Genomic DNA, 22,091 nt, shown 5'->3' on the forward strand with positions numbered 1-22,091 from the left:
ACATCATGAAAGAAGCCATGGGCAGCTCTTGGTCTGGCATTTCTGTACATTGCAACAAAGTTTATAGGAGATTCACAGGGGAACTTACTATTTTCACAAGCTGGCCTTGTTTTAAATAATTTAACCTCATGGTACTGCCAAGAAGGGAGAAACCATATGGTCAAAAGAGAACATAAAACAGTGAGGGACAGTGCAAAGATACCCTTAAGCAAATTGAAAAGATTCAGAAGAAAACATTAAGAAGATTGATTAATGGAGCAAGACATACAAGGAGATGCCGAAGAAACTAGCTGTGATCAGTGTAGAGAAAAGAAGCATAGCCATTCTTGAATATTTCAAAAACTCTTTATAAGGAAGAATGGAAAAGTCAATCTATCCATTTCAGTTTGTGTCATTGTTTCATCCATGGTTTTAGTTCTCCATGAAGATTTCCAAATTCAAAAATTATCTTCGAATCCCTGGAATGCTTTGAAATCACTTTGAAAGATGCTCAAATATTTAAGTGGTATGTAAGCATTAGACACTTGCCAAATATAATACTGTAATATATTTAGGTAGAAGAGGTAACATATAAATGCTAAAATATGCTCAGAAACCAGCAGAAAATACTAACAAGATATCACAGGCATAAACAAATGAATCAATTGCAATTGTCTTTGGACTCATAATAAGATATTTTGGTGCACATGATATACTAAATCTCCATGCAATAGGGATGCATAGAGAGATCTGACCTCTAAGTGGACAAAAGCTCTTCCAACCACTAGAGAAACATTTGATGATAGAACATCAGAAAATACATTGTGTGTGTGCATGTGTGTCAGAATGACAAGATGTGAGTAACTGTGGTTGGTACCTAATACAAAACATTTAATCACTGAAATCTAGGGTTGCCCCTAGATTTCAGATTTTGTTCTGGAAACATCAAGGCCTCAGGCAGTGGTTCTCAACCTGTGGGTCCCCAGATGTTTTGGCCTACAACTCCCAGAAATCCTAGCCGGTTTACCTAACAGCTGGTAAACTAGCTAGGATTTCTGGGAGTTGTAGGCCCAAACACCTGGGGACTCACAGGTTAAGAACCACTGGCCTAAGGCAATCGTGAACTGGCAATCCTATCCAATCCTATGTGTGTTTTTCATTTCTGAACTTCAGAATGTTGCCCTCTGGTTGCTCCCGTAACTTTCTCCTGACCTCCTCTGGACAATGAATGGCTACCGAGGAGGGAACCCAGCTATCTGATGGATATCTTAAATATGCAGAGTGAGGAAGACATTCAGCTGTGATGCATCAGTGTAATGCAGAATAATCCAATTATTATGTCAACCCTTATATCTTCCAATTAAAGCTAAAAATGTTCTTTATTTTACTGTACAGTATATGTGTGTGTACGGGTGCATATAAACATTTCAAAACACAAGTAGCATACTTCTAATACTTTTCAGTTTTCTTTCTATATCAGTCTGTTTCTCTGAGGCTGTCGTACTCGTAATCCAGGTGCCACTGTTGCAGCATTGACTATTTCAAACAAAATATAAACAATTTGTGTCATGCTGCCCTGCTTGCGGTCTGTTTTTGGTATGCGTCTCTCTTTAGCCAATAAATAAATCCATTTGGCCCTCCATATTTCTGAGTTTAACTTCTGTGGATTTGATTAATATGGCCCCTCTAAGAATCTTCATGTTTTCCAGCACAACTCTCTGGTCAACTTCAGCCAAAAGGTAACCATAAAGTAGCACTGGAGGACCTAGAGATTTCTAGAGAGATGTTCCTGTAGGTTAACAAAACAGCAATTTTATTGGCAGTTTTTCCACTTTCACAGGGTTTTACGGAGCCCCCGGTGGCACAGCAGGTTAAACTGCTGAGCTGTTGAACTTGCTGACTGAAAGGTCAGCTGTTTGAATCTGGGGAGCAGGGTGAGCTCCTTTTGTTAGCCTCAGCTTCTGCCAACCTAGCAGTTCAAAAACATGTAAATGTGAGTAGATCAATAGGTACCACTCTGGCAGGAAGGTAACGGTGCTCCATACAGTCATGCCAGCCACATGACCTTGGAGGCGTCTACGGACAATGCCGACTCTTTGGCTTAGAAATGGAGTTGGACATGATTAGGCTTAATGTCAGGGGAAAACCTTTACCTTTACTTTACAGGGTTCTATGCCCTTAACTCCCATCAAAATGATGGGCCTACTGTAAATAAATTTGCTCCTAAATAATTAAGTTTAGAAAGTGCTTCTCTAAACTTCTGTTACTACTTTGGATTTTCACTTTTCTTTTTTCTATATTTCCAATTAACTATACTAATTTCTCTTAAAGAATCCCAGTTTAAATTATTGACATGTGCATGACAATAGATAGATGACAGATAGATAGATAGATAGATAGATAGATAGATAGATAGATAGATAGATAGTATTTCTTAAACACAGTACACATTCTAGGGGGGGAAAAAGTCTTCTCCCTTGTGTGCCCAGTAGCTATGTTTCTGTGAAAATACCTCTTCCTTGGGCCCTCTGGTATCACGAGGATTTTAGAGAACAGTGGCTACACTGCAACTTCTGTTTGTCTTCTCTCTTCCTACTTCCACTAATGCCCAAGTATACATTTAGCCTGAAGACATTCAATTACTCTTAGAAAATAATGCAAGGTCAAACTTTGAAATTATCTTTTCAAGTTCAGAGAAAACTTCCAGAGGAATTTATTTTGCCTAGAAGGAATCTGTCTACCACCATGAATTCCCAGACTGATAAAAAAAACACCTCTGCACAAATTCCCAAATTATTACAAAATTCAGTGGAATGCAACTCACATAAAGATCTGAATTTATGGCTCATAAAAAAACATGTGTGTGTCTCCTAGGCTATATATTTTCTTCTTTTGTATTGAATTAAATACAGTGATACATAATTTAATTTACTATGGCAATAATTGTCTTTAACCTATTTTGTAAAGAATTTAATTCAATCGTGGGAAATTACATCAAAATCTTCAGAATTAATTTTGTTGATTTCATCAGCAGGTGAGTATATGGCTTAAGCTTTTAAAATTGCTTGTGGCATGTATACATTTTCCCAAACTAAAATGACATTTGTTTCCACTTACTACAACAAACTGTAATATCATGTCTTGGGAACAGTGTTTCAAAAATGCCTCAGTAACATAACCAATTTTCCTATCACAACACACATATACAAAACTCATTACGAGACCAAGAATAAATAAAACTAAAACTAGAAAAAAATAAAATACCTTCAGTTAAGGATATGGGTTGTTTGGCTCTAATCAATCTGCCAGCCAACCTTCTTTCATCAACATTTTAAGCTGCATGGGTCATTGGCCAACATTAATATTGAGCTGGACAGAATAGAACAGGACATCCTCTCTTTTCTCTAAGATCTTGCTCTGTCTTCACACAAGAACATTGCCTCCATTATTCTAGCCATTAAGATAAACAAATAGGATAAAGGGCTGGCTGCTCTTATTTGCTGCAGAATTCTCCTGCAAATGTCAAAGAACTTAAGAGCTCGGCTGGATCAAATAACATATCTATTTAGTCCAGTCCCCTATTTGGGTGATTACCCAAATGACTTGCCTATGGGAAGTCCATAGGCAGGACATAATACCAATTTCTGTTCCTTATAGTTTGACTCTCTATCTTTCCTTATATACAGAGGGATAGTAGTCCAGTATACCCTTTTCTGTTCTTCCTATACAGCAAGATTAAAGATGTGTGGCATCCAGATGCTGTTGGACTGTTGTTGCCCTCAGTCCTATCCAGCATAGCTAATGGTAATGGTGACAAAACAGCAGTCCAATATCATTTGGAAGACCACCAATTTCTTATCTCATCCACCAGATAAATATACCCAACTGGTTCACCCAGGTTTCCATGATATCCAAAGTGTCTAATTTCTGCTTTAAAAGCCAAGCATCATCATCTTAGTTCAGTGTTTTTTTAGCATGGGCGTATAAGCATTTGTCTATATATTAAAAGTCAAAGTATGTATGTATGTTTGTTGCTTTGTACCACAAAGGCACCTATAAGGCTTGATGGATCTGGAACAAACATATTCTTCATTATCCAACTTAAAATAATTGTAGTGTTTGTTTTATTTTATGATGTTCTCATTTTATTTTACTGGTGGTTTCATTTTAATGGATTGTTGCTTTTATAGTTGTTTTGTTTTGTTTTGTGTCAGGAGCGATTTGAGAAACTGCAAGTCACTTCTGGTGTGAGAGAATTGTCCATCTGCAAAGATGATGCCCAGGGGATTCCCAGATGTTTGATGTTTTACCATCTTGTGGGAGGCTTCTCTGATGTCCCTGCATGGGGAGATAGAGCTGACAGAGGGGAGCTCACCCCACTCTTCCCAGATTCCAACCAGCTACCTGTTTCTCAGCAGTCCTGCTGGCACAAGGGTTGTGCACATTGTGCCACTGGGAGCTCCTGCTTTTATGTATGTTGGACTTTCTGTCCCATATATAAGCCACCCCAAGTCCCTTCGGGGAGATGGTGGTGGGGTATAAAAATAAAGTTGTTGTTATTGTTGTTCACCTACAAAATCAACTCTATTTGGAGTGAGGGCACCAAAATTTAAAAAAATGCAATATATAAATAGGAAGGATAAACAAAATGACTACACTATGAGGTTTAACACACTGCCGTGAAGGCCACATGCTGCATATCAACCCCATAAGGAAGCAAGAAATTTAATGACGATATTTCTTTTGGAAGAGGTGTGTGTGTGTGTGTGTGTGTGTGTGTGTGTGTCCCGGGACCTTGTTCTGAGTCCAAGAGACTGTGACTTCCAAGAAAAAGCCAGACGAAGAAAGAAAACGGAAAAGGAGAGAGGTGTGAGGGAAGGGAAGAGAAGATGTAATGGATTAGCCTACCTTTCAGGGCTGGTGTGTAGGTAATTTCAGGCCTTGCTTGTAAAAGCTTAGCAGAGCAAGGGGGAGGAGCGATCAGGCAGCTCCATAACTGGAAGTGCAGTCTGACTGGCTGAAAAAAATGGAGGGAGTTGCTTAGCAACTGGAGATGGGCAGAGCCAGGGGGTGTGTAAGAGCTATTTTTCAGCCAGAGTTTAGTCAGTTAGAAGTCTGCAGTTTTGAAGTTAGGAGTTTGGTGTTTTAGAAGAGGGTTTGGAGATTTAGATTGGAAGGAAAGGAACTGTTACTGAGATACCTCTTTGAGGAATATACAGTAGAGTCTCACTTATCCAACAAAAACGGGCTGGCTGAACGTTGGATAAGCGAATATGTTGGATAATAAGGAGGGATTAAGAAAAAGCCTATCACACATCAAATTAGGTTATGATTTTACAAATTAGCACCAAAACATCATGTTATACAACAAATTTGACAGAAAAAGTAGTTCAATACTCAGTAATGCTATGTAGTAATTACTGTATTTATGAATTTAACACCAAAATATCACGATGTATTGAAAATATTGGCTACAAAAATGCATTGGATAATCTAGAACATTGGATAAGCGAGTGTTGGATAAGTGAGACTTCAAGGAAGAAAGGCTAATAACTACAGTTAGCCTCTATAGTTTAATGTGCTGATGTTTCAAGTCTCAGGAGAAGAGGTTTTTAAAGGGTTTAATAGACCTGTTCTGTACACCTGTGTGAAGGAACGTATTTCCACAGAATTCAAGTTATAGAACCATTCTTTGTAAGAGTAAAGCCTAATACTTTATTGAAACCAATACGCATCTTTACTGTTCAAATACAAATAAACATCATATTCTTGTTTTACTTCATCTAAAGAATTTGTGTGATTTTCTGAACATCCTAACAAAGATGTGGCTTATGTGTTATTAAATGGTGGCAACTAAAAAAACCTGAATAGTTAATTGGTGGCAGCAAATAAGAAAATTTTAAAAATAAGAAACACATAACATGTTGTATATAATAAAGTTTGACATCCTCCCTGCCCGTCTTTGGCCAGAAGCCCTTTGCAGAAGGGAATGGGAAGGGCAGGGGGATGGGACGGGATGGGAGAGGAGGGGAGGGGAAGAGAAAGGAAGGAAAAGAGAAGAGAAAGGAAAGGAAGGAGGAAAGGGACAAAAAGGAGGGAAGAAAGAAAAAGTTCAGGGAGCCTGCAACTCACTTAAGAGTGAACTGCTACCCATTAAGGTTTCAGGGGCAAAAAAAAAAAAAGATTGGTCTGTGAGTATTAGAGGTTGAGGGTTACAAACCTCTCAGGGTGCATGGGGGACACATGATATTTCATTCTTGTATAGCTAGAGTACACTTGAATATATATATATATATATATATATATATATACACACACACACACACAACACACACACACATATAAGGTTGGGTAGCTTTCTTTGAAGCCCCATTGGCCTCTTACTGTTTTCATTCTCATGCTCTTCCATCCAACTGCTTGAGCTTAGGTGGGAACTGCTTTTGAACTACAATTTTATAAACGGTTAAGAAAAATTCATTGAAATGACCTCCAGCCAAATAAAGACTGTCCACCCTGCCAAGAAGAAAATGCAATTTGATACAACTGAACAAGGAAATGTTTTTTTAGCAAAATGACTTTCTACTGGAAGCCTGAATAAGCAGCACCATCAAGCTGTTCAGCACTCTCACTAGTAAAGAAGAATTTGAAATATAAAAAGAGAACTATACAACTCTTCATGTGCTCTCTTAACTTAGCCATCAGGTAATGTCACTTTGTGTACTGCCAATAATGCGCAATACTCTATAGAAAATACACATGAATGTGTACACAATGCTTCAGTTCTGAGACAGCTTAGGGAAACCTCTCTCTTACACTCAGCTTCTTTGATTGCCACGTCATGTGGTGCACATGTTTACACCAGTACAAGCGATATGGGTGAGAATTCTGTATGGCTATGCATGGACAATAGTAGTTAAATTTTAGGCATTAGTCTACAGAAACAATATACAGTACTGCTATGGATATATATGATATAAGGAATGCAGAAAATGAAGGAAATATTCTACATTTAATATGATTGCAGCAGTATACGTCTTTGTAGGAAGTATTCATATATTCCAAGCTGTCACAGATGAAAATCAGGATCTATGTGGTGAACTGATATCAGCCTAGAAACAGCTGCAGCAGTTTGCTTTTGCTTTAGCCTGTTGGTAAGGGCAGAAGTCTCCCTCCGCTGCTTGTCTCCTCTCTGCTGAATGAATTGAGTGCAAACTGCTTTTGTACTTTGACTCTAATTTCCAGTAAACTGAAGACAAAGGAGTAAAACGGGAGATGAGAGAAACCAGGACATTTTCAAAGTAGATGACAAAGTAGGGTAAAAGAGGATTGATGTGGACTGCCCCTGCCAAGCTGAGGCAACTGAACATGATATGGCTTACTTGGACCATCTCAATCATGAAAGAAGTATCAGTATGCAAATACTGATACTGAAAGAAGTATCAGTATGCAAATACAGTATGCAAATGCAAATGGATCTTGCAGCACTTTAGAGACTAAGAATTAATTTGATAGTTTAAGCTTTCATAGACTAGGTCTAATTCCTCAGACACACAATAGAAACATAATCTTGAGCTAAATCCTGTATTGCAGAATGGGATGAAAACGCAAGCAGGAGCACCTGCATCTTATGCCATCTGAAATCAATGTTTCTCTTAGCACACATATCATTCTGTAACCATTCTGGGGAGGGATCCCACAGTCCATAACACATAGGGAAACCATAGCGCAAAAATGTATCTTTTCTAAGGACAGTTAAGAATTGTAACTATTGCTAACTCCTTTGCTATTTGCTACTATGGTGTGCCCACTGATACTAGTGCTGAGATCTCTGCACTGTATACTTTCCCAGTAGTTTACACTTCACTACTACAGTTGCAAGAAATGCTGGGCATGATTTTCAAATTCTCCTGAGGAAATATAATAGATTTCAGCAAAATGTTCATGTCAAGGCTTTTAGGAATCACTTTTTTACTTTACCTTTCTGTATGGAAAAAGTACCCAATGTATTTAATTGAATGTCATTGACACATTTCAGGCTGCTGTTGTCATTTTTAAGAACACCGTAGTCTACTCTAAGTAAGTTCATAATCACCTTTAAAAGCTAAGTGAGCTGTGCCACCAATGTATTACATTATATGATAACAAATGCAGTCAGCACTTTCCATACCATATGCTTGTAAATGTTATTCTACAGGGAACCAATTAAAACTATGGAAAACTTGGAACACAAACATATGGACCAAGACAGAGCAACTTATCTTGTCACTGTGCTGCTTGCTCAGTACACTGATATGGGAACGGATAACACTCTATTATGGGACAATTAATTGCTAGTTTAATTAAAACACATTTAAAATCAATGTACACCCCACATCTAGAGCTGTAATTCTCATTTTGCTCTTTTGTGGACTAAGGCTGGCCTATGTTCAACATTTTAAAGGGTTACTGCAATTGCAGACTAACAGTTGCATGACATAATTTTTCCTCCTATCAATTTTTGGATTTTTCTCTAGCAGACCATATTACTTTTTATTGGAGGGAGAGTGGGATACTTTCTAATCCATTAGATGCTGTAGGATACTTGAAGTAGAAATAAAATGTTGGCATTGCTATGATTCAAGTAACAGGAATCAATAACATTTTATGGAAGTGTGAAGAGTATAACTACTCGAAGATGCATCTATTATGCTGTTTGGGAGTATGGGTCATAACAGCAAGTCTCTCAGCAATATCCTTTGGGAGATTTTGGTTGTATATCTGTGTTGTTTCTGGGGAACAAGTTGGCTTAGCTATTGCAAATTTGATAGCAGCAGCAGTGCTGAGAAATGTTCCCTATGGGACTTTATTGCCATCAAAATCCCATCAAGTTGCTTTCCGAACTGTAAGAGAAAAATACAAGAATGCAATTCCCATGTCTTCCCTCACTTACCCACAAGCAGAAAAAACATATTGTAGGGTTGTAATTAGATAACATTTCTCCCCAAACGGCAACTGCAATCACATCAAGGCTGGATTTTCTTGGAAGCAGGGAAGAGGTAGATACTAGGACACAGAACTTACACCATGTACAGACTGGACCTTAGGTTGTTTGGCATAATGTCATCATTTCATGCCATGCATTTGCTGCCCACATTCCACATGACTAGCTGTCAGTGATAAGCTTGAGTAAGCAAAACACGTCTACAGAGAAGAACAGAATATCCCGCTCTCAAACAGAACTCAGTCCACCAGACGTCTCTTCCGGCCAGGACAAGCTTCAGGTCAGGCCCTTCTCTATTTCCAGAGCCTTGTCCACTAGCTATACCATACAAGTCAGCTTCAGTCGTGGACCATTGAGGATTCAGATTTTATTGAAGTATCTAGAAATCATGGAGGTAGCACTGGATGACATGATAGTGCTGCTTTTCACAATTATGCTATTGAGATTCCCCTACTATTGTTGTGGAATCTCCTTTTCCTTTTTCCTTTTCCTTTTCCTTTTTTAAAAAAAGACTTGAAGCATTTCACAATATCAAATTATGCACAAGTTATGCAGATTGCATTCTACTTGGTTAGCCCATTTAAAGAAAACTCCTTGAATTAATCGTTAAATGACTGATATGTAAATAAATCCCATTGATACAATGGATCTACACTAGCTGGGACTAATAATAGGATTTGGGATTGTATATAGAAGTCTTTAATCTGCTATCAGTCAAAGTCAGTGTTTGTCCATTATTTAAATTACACGTTCATGCCAATATCCTCTTCATACATTTCAAAGATAATAATTATGAGGTAAATTATCCTCAAAATATTTGTTTTAAAGTCTGGATCTATAAACTGCCTATCTAAAGAAATTTTTCATTAACAACAAATATGACCTGAAGAAAATTGCCACAGTGAGCTCTTCACATAAATTGGGTTTTGGTTCTAGGACCCCGCAAGGATACCAAAATCAGTGGATGCTCAAGTCCCATTAAATAAAATGGTGCTCCTTATATAAAATGGCAAAAATCAAGGTTTTTCTTTGGTAGGTGTGGAAGGGAATGTTTTCAAGCCATCAGTGAGTCAATCCATGTGTACAGAATCTGTGGATATGGAGAGATGACTTTGCATGTCATGAAGATTTTAAAAAGAATGTTAAAGCCCACTATAAATTAGCCATCCTAAGTAGACCAAACTTGTCAAATATTCTCCATAATATATCAGACTTTCATTATTCACTTCTGTGTTTTTTATTTCATAATTTAGAAAGATATAAACAGAACTTCTTGATCTAATCAAACGATAATCTTATCCACCATGTTCCATCCAGATCTCTAGAAGACCTTAAAAATGAAATAAAAGCTAGATTTTATGGAATATTACCCCTGAAGCAATGTGGGCCAATTAAGTGGAAAACTGCCCCTCCAGAAGTGATTGGCCAAGCAATGACAGAATTCTAGATAATACAGACGGACCTCCATATTTGTGGGGGTTAGGAGCAGAGAAACTCTGCAAATATGAAAAATGCTGTCATCTTCAGGATGGTGGCATGGGTGGAGAGATCCATGGCCCCCTGTCAGTCATCTCCCATGGGTGAAGCTCTTTTGAATTCTCTGAAGACACCCCCAATGCTGGGAGTGACTTAGATACATTCCCCATGCTTCCTGTCTTTGATAGGTGGCTGGGGAATAAGTCCTCACCCTCCCAGCTCTGACTGACCACTCTATGAATAACTACAAAAATGAAACCAGCAAAAGTGGAAAGCCAATTGTACTGCATTCTTGATTCCAAATTCAGTTATTTGCGTTTTCGGAAACTCCAGAGAATTCAAGAAACAGTAATGGCCATGCCTACCCAGGCCAGTAAACTATAGACTGAATATCATGCATAGCAGTGTGGTCCAACCTTTAGTTACCCGAGGGCCAATCAAACTTTAGTATAGGAATGTGAGGGCCAGAGACATTCCAGAAAGAAAATGAATTAAATAATTAATATTGAATTACATAATTAAAATATTAATATTTAATTACATAATTAAAATATTTTTTCTAGTAAGAAGGGCAAGGGCCAGCAAAAATGAATTGGTGGGCCGCATGCAGCCTGGTTCAACCCACGGCCCGCAGAATATAGAACAAATGTACATGCAGCAGTTACAATTATGATGTTTATCTTCTCTGCTGTCAAGTTCTTATCAATTTTGCAGAATTAGCCAAGACACAAAATAATACACAGCAATCACCATTATAGTACATTATGGAGCCATTAAGCCCCTTAGGTCAATAATATTTGTTTTAAAAAGAGTCCAGAGCTCTTATGGTAGAATAATCAATAATATGCATTGTAAAATCTCCAAGCAAAATGTGCTGTGTTCTGAAGTTATAGCTCCAACTGTAAGAAGGGGAAGACCAATGTTAATTTCCTCCACTTACCCACTACATAGCAAGAACTGCAAATGCATTATAGTTTCATATTTCTTAGTGCTTAGCATCCAGTCTGTAATAACTGCCATATGTTTACTTCTTCATCCACACTTTCTGGAAACTGCAATTGTAAAATATGCAAAACTATAAGTGTATTTTGGATTCCAGTATAGGTGGTGGCTGCAGAAGGCACATCAGCAATGTAAAATGTAAGGCAATTAGGCTTATAAATAGGTTGCACAAAGCTCACAGATTTGGTATGCCTTCTTTGGTTAGCACTGCAAGATACTGGAAAAAGTGCAACCACTAGAATAATGCACCAACAAGATTTCAGACAGCATATGACAGACAGTTGTTTTGGGTCCTTGTTTGGGGAGAAAGTGGGGTATAAATAAATAAGTTAACAATAGTGACAACCAAATAATTCTGGGAAACAGTGATAATTTTGGTGCAAATAGGTGCCCTGAGCACAATTCCAAACAAACTGACAAAACATCTTAATGAATTTGCCATAGATAGAATCACAATACCACAATTACAAAAGGAAACTCTACTTGGAATCTGGTACATTATCCAATGATATATAACTGCTTCCTAGATTCTTTGATAGATATGTAATCACTGGTGGTCCAAAATTTCAGTTAGTTATACCAGGCTGACTTTGAAACCAAGAGATGATGACAATGATGATGAAGAAGAAGATGGGGGGGGGGGGGGTAGATGAATAGATAGACAGGTGGGAGTTCATTTTGTGGTCTTTTTTGTTTATATGTATGGTATAACTAAGTACAGTCAGTCCCCGTGACACAAACATCTGACTGGCAAATAACTTATAGTTGTCGTAAGACAACAGAAGCAAGAAAAATCTACCTCTCGAAAGGGAAATTCATTCCTGAAAGTTATCATGGGGAAAAGGTGTCTAAACTTAAGCTTTATCACAAATCCTTGTTCCCACAACAAGCCAAATTTTTCAAAATCCAATTATCATAGTAACAGAAAGTGAGCTGAAATCTGAACATGGTCATAAGATAGCAAAACAAACACCATGGGGTGTGTAACCCTTTCCTATGCTATCCACAGTGCGCTCCCCCCCCCCTCTCTCTCTCTCTATATATATATATACACACACACACGGCTGAAGTTACACTTTAAAATGTACCTGTTCCAACTTACATACAAATTCAACTTAAGAGCCAATTCACAGAACCTATCTTGTTTGGAATTTGCGGGCTACCTGTATTAGTAAAATGGATAGTTAAAACTAAAATATGCCTGGCTTGATTTTAACAGCATTGCTGTCTTTACTGGAGTTGTTTGTAGATTACATTTCACCTGATTGTATATTTTGGTTTATGACTAATCTTGATCAAAGTACATTCAGGAAGATTTGCATGTTCATGTTAGTACTGCTTTAGTAATTATTAACTGAGTTACATCTAAGGTGCTAAGGCACAAAGCATTGAATATACCAAAGCTGCCCAATAAAAGGATTGACATTTTTTGGGGATCCTTCGCAGAATCACACTTCAAAACCCCCTAAACAGCTTTTTAAAAAAGACCAAAATCCTAATTTGTCAATTCAGAAGCCCTCGAAGGACACTTTGTCTTCTGACATTCTCCCGAAAAAAAACGGAAAACACTAGAAATCCAAATTCTTCCAGGTTGCATTTTTGAGCAACCTACCTTGAGTCTACACAGATGCAAATTGGGTCCCATGCCTGCCAGTTGCCCACATGTACTTTAGAGAGAAAATATAGTTACTACCTACTTTAAAATACCTTCTGTTTGGCCCCCATAAAATGAGTAAATTGGTTTACAGATATGGACTCCACCCTGTTCAGTTCAAATCAAACAAATCAAATCTTTATTTTCCAGTCAGAGACCATGTTCAGTAAAAGAAAGTAAAAATATCAGCTGTTTTTAATAGATTTGCCACAAGGAACTGGTCGCTTGTATTTAATCTTTTTGAGAATTTAACAGAATTTATAATTGATAAAGCAGAAGCTGAATAATATTTGATTTGAAGCTTTAATTAAGCATAAATTGACATAGTCTAAATTCAAGAAGTGAGGATGCAAGTTTGAAATAAGGAACCATAAGTGCAAACTCGACATGCTTTCAGAATCCTCTTGAGGCCATTTTCCCCCAGCATATTGTTAAAATGGAAAGGCTTTCCCTTACAATGAACACTCCTCCTGAGAACTATCATGCCCACACCCTTAAAGGTTTTTGGGTTAAAAAGTGTGGTTGTCATGCATACAAATGTTTTTTTTAAAAAATGAACCAGTTTATTCAGGCACAGGTGCTTCACTCTGAAAAGAGGAGCCATTATTTTATTGTGTAGTTCTGCAGGTCTGAGTCTTAGAAAAAAAACTACCTCCCAACCATTCTTATGCAATGCACATTTATTGGCATTCAGCTACTGGATAATTTCATTATAGAATGTCACAACATGCCATATTTCAAAAAAGATGACAACACAATGTTATGCTATGATTTGTAGCTTTGTATCAACACAGTAGATTTGTTGTTTCCAGTTTTTTTGTTCCTAATCCAAATTGCCTCTTTATCCAACAGTGTATTAAATGAAAAAAGGGAAACTTCCTATCCTCACGAGAATGCATTTAATGCTTTTTTGATAGTATATTTTTAGACTATCATAACTGGACAGTTTGTTGATACAAGTTGAATATCTCTTATCCAAAATGCTTGAGCCACTATTTTTGATTTTGGATATTTTTTTATTTTGGAATACCTGTATTTGCATATAAAGACATGTACATCTTGAGATAACTTTGAAATAAGACTCACGTCTAAATACAAAATTTATTGATATTTCATACACACTTTACACATGCTGCCTGAATTTTATAGATATAGACAATACAGTACTTTAATTTTGTGCACAAAACGAAGTTTGCATGCACTGAACCATCAGAAGGGGAAAGTATCGTAAACTCAGCCATACATGTGGATGAGTTTGGATTTTGGGGTATCATGGATTACAAAATTCTGGATAAGAGATGTTCAGCCCATACTACTTCATACACATAGGACAAACATCTTCTGGCATTCTACTGGCAAAAGCAATTTTTAGACTTATTTACTCATAGATAAGTGAATAAGCCTTTGCCAGGAGAAATGTGGATCTAGCTTTTTGGAGAGATTAGAGGAGGTTGGTGCTTCTTTTAAGTTCTCATGGGATGGATTAAGCTACTGCTTTTTGCCATTCTTCCCAGAGAAGGGACAGATCCATTTTTCGTAAGAGTTAAAGTACAGTAATAACATTGGCCCAATCAACCCAGATTTGTTGGGTTAATTTTTTATTTAAAGTTCTAAACTTATACATAGATCTAGAACTTATACTAGACTTATACATAGTATATAGGTCATGAAGTGTAGTGATATGAATTGAATTGTTAAGGGGTTATACCTAAAGTAATAAATCAAGGAATAGATTTACAGCAAATGGCGTCTAGAATGCATCTTTCTATCTGTGAAGAACCCTCTTCATTTCAACCATCCAAGAAGAATCAGGCCCAACAAGTCAAGAGATAATGTGAGCACAACAGGCCAAGACCGTCACTTAAAGCAATTTCCATTCTTTTCTCACTTGTGAAAAAAAAATTGAAATCCAGGTTCCTCAACTCCCCGCTGCTAATAACCCATTAGGAAACATATTACAGCATTTTACATAATGAATTGACTGTCAATCATGACGACCATGCCAAGTGTAATTAAAATGAAATTAGGTCAACAAATACATATGCCAACAGTGTATATTCTCACTGGACTTTTGAAAGGATTTGTCATATACATACAAGGCCCAAAATCCAATTATTTAGGCATTCCATAGTGGTATGTATATTATACAATTATAGCACTACTACTCTGATTATTTTGGTTACTCTCATTGGACATTTGAAAGGATCTGTCATAGTCATGAAAGTTCCAAAATCAAATGATATACAGCGGGCCCTTGGTATCTATCATAGACACTCAAGTCCCATTATATACAATGATGTTGAGCCATTCTCTTAATGAGTCACATTTAAAAAATATGTTTCCAGTACAAGAGAATATGGGACACAACATAAGATCTTTTACTATTACAATTTTACCTTAGATTTGCACAGCAAATGGACATGCTGTCCTTTTAAGAGAGTGCACTCTACATTTCTGCTAACTTTGTTTATAAATAGAAAGTCAAAATAGTTAAGATAACAGCTCTAGAAAAGAAATCTCTTTAATCCAAATTTGGTTTTATTCTGCAAATATATAAAAACCTAGGGTGCTGTTGTAATCTATGTTTTTGTACATGCAGTAATAAATCACTGCACAATAAAACTGTCTATTAAAATAGAAGGCTCTGACTTAAGAATGATGGTTAGTTGCCTAATTAAAAGCCGCTCATCAATCATAATACAAATAAACACACACACACTTTCCCTCAAATGTATCAGAACTGTGCAGGTGGCAGCAATGTTTAAACACAGCTGTTACTGTTAAGATCAATTTTGGAGCAAGAAATTTGTCTACTGATTCAGACAAAAATATTTGCACACTGCATATTTTCAGTCTGGTGTTTTTTGGAATTGTAAAATGTCATATTTAAAACATTATTTTTATAAATATATTCTAGGTCTCACCACTGTTACTTTCCAGCCAACAAAATTTTATAAACATTATTCCTTGAAAAACAACATTTTTCAGTTGCTTAGCGTTTTAAATGAGCCTATCAGACAGTTTTGGTTACTTAAAATTAATTTCACTACTAATGGCCTGATGTTTTCTAAAGCTGTTCAATTGTGCAATTAAATTCTTCTTTCTGTTGTTTGTTCTTATTGACCAGGCATGCCTTTTTCTTGTAAGATTCAAGAACATGTATCAAATCAAATGCAAATTCAAATACAGAGGCCATCTGTCGGGGTGCTTTGAATGCAATTTTCCTGCTTCTTGGCAAGGGGTTGGACTGGATGGCCCGAGAAGTCTCTTCCAACTCTATGATTCTATGGTTCTACCTTGTTCTGCTCTTCTGGAAGGCCTACCCAGTCAATATTAAATTTTGAATTTTAAATTGACATTATATCAGAATCAAGTTTTAATCTCTGCACTATGTATTTCAGTGTGTTTTAATGGTATTGTGTTTCATCTGGATGTTGGTCCCACCTCAAGCCATGGAAAGAGGTGGGTAACAAACAAATAATATTAATATTATATCCCATTTGGATAATGTGCTTTATGTGGGCAGACTTTCAAAAGTTTTAGCTGGTTCAAAGAGCTACAGCCAGATTGCTAACTGGGGCTGGAAAGAGGGAACACAATCTCCAGAATTGCAACAATACCACTGGCTGCTGGTCTGTTTCCGGGCACAACTGAAAGTGCTGATCTTGACTTATAAAGCCCTATACAACCTGGGCCCAGGTAATTTGAAGTACTGCATCTTCCTTATAAACCTGCCTGTGTTTTGAGATCTTTTGGAGAGGCTCCTCTCTCTTCCTAACACCTTCATAGGGACATCTGATGGTAATAAGGAAGAGGGGCTCTCAGTGGCTGCCTTCCTCTGAAATTTCCCAACCTGCCTACTCTCTTTCCACAAACAAATGAGGACTTTTCTATTTCAGCAGGCCTTTGAGGGGTAAGATGAGCTAGATATTCTATTGGTTATTTTTATATTGACAACATGTTTATATGGTTTATGTTTTTAACTAGTTTTAATTCTTTTTGGTAGCTCAGTCACTTGAGAATTTCTGTTTTTTTAAAAAAAAAATCTCTTGTAAACTCCTTTGAGTTCTGAATGGAGAATAAAGTGGGACATGAAAAAAATATAAATCATCATTATCATCATCATCATCATCATCATCATTTACAAGGCAACTGGGAAGCTAAGGACTTCTTCTCCAAACATTCTACCTTCGTAGTTAATTATAGGATCATCTATCAGAGAAAATGTCTTTCCTTACTGTGGAATTCCCACTTACAACAAATTCAGTGAGTGCTTTCATATCTGCTTTATCTCTGGTTTTTTACTGTTTCATTGATCTATGACTCCTGTTTTAAAGATGTCTGTTCATAAATATTAGTATTATTGATTCGAATTTTTGTCAGCTTGTAAGTGCTATTTAGGGAAGAGAACTCTATAAATAAATAATATACTGAGGATGACTCAAAGATGCCATCTTATATACTGTTTTCAGAGCGCCCCCTTTTTGCATTCTAGAATGGCCCATCATCATTTAATTGAAAAAGCCATTGAAGTTGTACATGTACCTTTGATACATACACCGCCACACACCCACACACACACACACACACACACACAGAGCCCCATCTCTTATTTTCAATGAAGTAGGCCAACTTCCCCCCAGGCAGGAAAAAGCCAGACTTTGAAGCTGCAAGGCTTTTCAATGCTAATCAAAGTAGCCACTTGCAACATTCACACTTGCCGCAAACAGACAAGTGTTCTTTCTCGCATGCTGGACCTTCCACAGACATATAAACACCCCTTGCATAGTTTTTCCAACAGACCTCACAACCTCTGAGGATGCCTGCCATAGATGTGGGTGAAACATAAGGAGAAAATGCTTCTGGAACATGGCCATCCAGCCCAGAAATCCAGCAATCCAGTTTCCCCAACTTGCTCTTCACAAGTTTCGGATTACAATCTGTCACCCCAACCATTGATTATAATAGCTGGCAGTGATCAGTGTTGTAGGTCATCTCACAATCAGCCTGTATTCCACTACAGTTTTGATTTCCCACTGACATTAATCATGTCAGAAGCGGATTAAAGTTGCTTCTAGTGTGAGAAAATTGGCAGTCTACAGAGATGTTGCCCAGGGGACGTCCAGATGTGTTAGCTGGGAGGCTTCTCTTATGTCCCTGCAAGCTAGAACTGACAGATGAGAGCTCACCCCATATCTAGTGGATTCAAACCAGCAACCTGCAGGTCAGCAGTTCAGCCGGCAAAAGGGTTTAACCCATTGTGCCACCACGGCTCCTCTTGCTGACATAAACAAATGTAGCAATTCCACTGGATCTCGTTATTCAATTCAGTTTACCAAATTAAGGATATGCAGTTGACTCACTGTGATAGAACACATAGAATATAATAGATTTTACTAGTGCTTGAAAGCTATTATTCACCTCTTGTTTATACAGTAGAGTCTCACTTATCCAACACTCGCTTATCCAACGTTCTGGATTATCCAACGCATTTTTGTAATCAATGTTTTCAATATATCATGATATTTTGGTGCGAAATTTGTAAATACAGTAATTACTACGTAGCATTACTGCGTATTGAACTACTTTTTCTTCCAAATTTGTTGTATAACATGATGTTTTGGCGCTTAATTTGTAAAATCATAACCTAATTTGATGTTTAATAGGCTTCTCCTTAACTTCTCCTTATTATCCAACATATTTGCTTATCCAACGTTCTGCCGGCCCGTTTATGTTGGATAAGTGAGACTCTACTGTATTATGCACACACCTGATCTACTGAAAAGAGCAAGAGATCCTGCAGATAACAGGAAATATTGGAGAAGAACTTCTCAGATCCATTCTTTGGTTTATTTCTGCTATCATAACCAACTAAAGTATTCAAGTGGTCTGGCACAGTGTCTTCCATCTCTCACCCCAAGTTGTCAAGTGAATTGTGGCCCCATCTATACTGCCATATCATGGAATTTCAAACTGTATTATATGGTCAGTGCACACTCAAATAATGCTGTTTATTGTAGTTAAACTGCATTATATGAGTATATACTGACCATATTATGCAATTTCAAACTGGATTGTAGACTGGGCCTAAGTTATCCAACTTGAGCATGTTGGAAAAAAACAAACAAACAGCAGCACAAGATTTTCCAGAACTTTTGAAAGCACAATTCAACCTTTGGGTTGCTCATTTGCTGCCATATGACCCTGACATAATGTTTTGTGTCAGGCTCCCTTCTTCTACTCAAGGTTTAAAGAGAAGATGCTCATCAATTATGTATTTCCTTCAGTGCTTTGTCATCGCAGATTTATGACAACCATATTCCTTTATTTTTTGCTTTTAAAAAGAATTGAACAAAAGCAGAAATATTAGTATAGCTGTAACATTAGTTACTGGGTTTGCAATGAATTGAGAACCTAACAAAGTGAGGACATTGAGAAATCATAGTATATTTACTGAGAGATGTTTTAAAGGATGCGTAGAGCTAATGACAAGCCCAAAAGTCAAAAGGTAAAAATGGTATCTTATCCTGAGAGTATATTCAAGCAAAACATCTATCTTAACACATATTAATGTATTCTGAAAAAATATACAAATAACCACCTCACTTAGCACAAATGATCTCTGGAGTGAAGAGTTGTTTTATGATTTATGGAATTAATTTTAATAGCTGTTTCATACTGAAACTTTCAGAGGAATAATTTGGAAATCTTTGTTAAAATGTCTCATCAGCTTCTGTTTTAGTTGAACTACTTAAAAGGATAGCGCTTATTTGATCCAATTTGGTGCCGTTTCATTAGCACATTATTAACTGAGCTTTTATTATAACATTCTATGACCATTCTAGTAATAAAAATATATCCATGGAACTAATTTGAGCCAAACCTCAATTTTCTTCCAAATCGACTAATTCTTCTAACTTCAAATCAGTTATGATGATAACTCAGAGTTACAGCAGAATGCACACACATATACACATTATATATATTCATATTTTCTACTATACAAAATGGATATAATGTCTTCCCTTCTGCATACTATAAAGTTTATCCATTCCCAAAACAAAAGTTTTCCAGAGTTTCATGCATCAGTGAGTATAACGTTATGTGTTGTTGAAGGCTTTCATGGCTGGAATCACTGGGTTGCTGTGAGTTTTCCGGGCTGCAAGGCCACGTTCCAGAAGCATTCTCTCCTGACATTTCACCTGCATCTATGGCACACATCCTCTGAGGTTGTGAGGTCTGTTGTAAAACAACGCAAGTGAGGTTTATATATCTGTGGAATAATGTCCAGGGAGGGAGAAATAACTCTTGTCTGCTTGAGGCAAGTGTGAATGTGGCAATTGGTCGTCTCGATTAGCACTTAAGGGCTTTGCAGCTTCAAAGCATGGCTTCTTCCTGCATGAGAAAATCCTTTGTTGGACGGTGTTAGCTGGCCCTGATTGTTTCAAATCTGGAATTCCTCTGTTTACCGAGTGTTGTTCTTTATTTACTGCCCTGATTTTAGAGGTTTTTTCTTTAAAAAAATGGGTGGCCAGATTTTGTTCATTTTCATGGTCTCCTCCTTTCTGCTGAAATTGTCCACACACTTGTGCACGCTTTAAAAACTCTAAAATCAGGGTAGTAAACAAAGAACACCACTCAGAAAACAGCGGAATTCCAGACATGAATCAACGGGAGCCAGCTAACACCTCCCAACAAAGGATCCCCCCAGGCAGGAGGCAACCAAGCCTTAGAGCTGCAAGGCCATTCAGTGCTACTCAAGGTGGCCAATTGCACCATTCACACTTGCCCCAAGCAGACAAGAGTTCTTTCTCCCACCCTGGACCTTCCAGAGATTACCTAGTTTTGCAACAGACCTTACAACCTCTGAGGATGCCTGCCATAAATGTGAGCGAAACGTCAGGACAGAATGAGTCTGGAACATAGCCATACAGCCCGGAAAACTCACAGCAACCCAGTGATTCCGGCCATGAAAGACCCTGTTATTGCTATGATGGCAAGATCGAGGTGCTGATTCATACAGGATGGTTTGGAAGCTTTCCAAAAGTTATTTTAAAAAAAAGAAGAAGAGAGGGACAGAGACAAGCTCACAAGCAAGCACCCTCTCTGGGCCTCCGAACTTACCAGCTTGGTTTTGCTGCGCTGCAGGAATTCTTCCATGTTGTTGTGGCTGCTGCAGCTGCTGCTTCTTGCTGGCCCTGCGGGTCCCGATCATGCAGGGCAAAGTCCCATCGGCGGAGAGAGCCAGGGCGGGTCCTGCCTCCTCTGCTCTCCTTTTCTCCTCCTCCTGCTGCTGCTGGCTCCAGGCGCCTTCCTGCGCCTCCCTCTCCCAGCAGACCGGCGCCGCGCAGAACTCTCCCTATTTAGGCAAAGTGGGACTTGGGAGACCGAGGGGAGAAGGGGACGGCCACGAAGGAAGACTTTCCGCGATTCCACAGGCCGGCCGAGCTCCCAGGGCCAATGGGAGTCGGGCTCAGGCGAGCTGACGTCACGCCGGCAATTGCTGCAACCATGGACAGCGCCCAAAAGTGAGGACCCAGGCAGGACGCAGAGGGCTGCAGCAGCAGCAGAGCAAGCCCAGCTCTCTCTCTCTCATCCACACTGTAGAATGAGGGCCATTCCAGACAGGCCCTATATCCCAGCATCTGATCCCAGGTTTTCTGCATTAAACTGGATTATATTAGTCCCCACTGCCAAATGATCTGGGATAAACAGAAAGGCTGGGATCAGATCCTGGGATAGAGGGCCTGTCTGGAAGGGCTCGGAGTGCACTTCCACACCACTTGAACTGCCCTGGCTCAAGGCTGTGGACTGCTGGGATTGGTAGGTTGGTGAGGCACCAGCACTCTTTGGCAGAGAAAGCTAAAGACCTAGTTTTAAAAACCTGCAACTCGCAGACTATAATAATAATAATAATCCCCCCCCCCCGCAGGTGCCACCTTGATGTGGTGGGGGGGCTACCCCGCCTCCATCTCCCCATGGGGACTCAGGGCGGCTTAC

At 38.3% G+C, this 22,091-nt stretch overlaps 1 protein-coding gene across 11 annotated transcripts in view; it reads right to left on the reverse strand.

Annotated features, from left to right (window-relative positions):
- Positions 1–21,538, reverse strand: part of prune2 (prune homolog 2 with BCH domain) — a 134,472-nt gene extending 112,934 nt beyond the window's left edge. For all 11 annotated transcript variants that reach the window (XR_001729883.2, XR_001729882.2, XM_016991009.2 and 8 more), the window contains exon 1: positions 21,216–21,538. Coding sequence is in view for 9 of the 11 variants with exons in the window: in XM_016991009.2 (XP_016846498.2) it covers positions 21,216–21,251 (36 nt within the window). In the remaining 2 variants the exon portion in view is untranslated. The remainder of the gene's footprint in view (positions 1–21,215) is intronic.
- Between the last annotated feature and the right edge of the window lie 553 nt (positions 21,539–22,091).

Source organism: Anolis carolinensis, chromosome 2 (assembly GCF_035594765.1).
Source record: "Anolis carolinensis isolate JA03-04 chromosome 2, rAnoCar3.1.pri, whole genome shotgun sequence".
NCBI classification, from domain to species: Eukaryota; Metazoa; Chordata; class Lepidosauria; order Squamata; family Dactyloidae; genus Anolis; species Anolis carolinensis.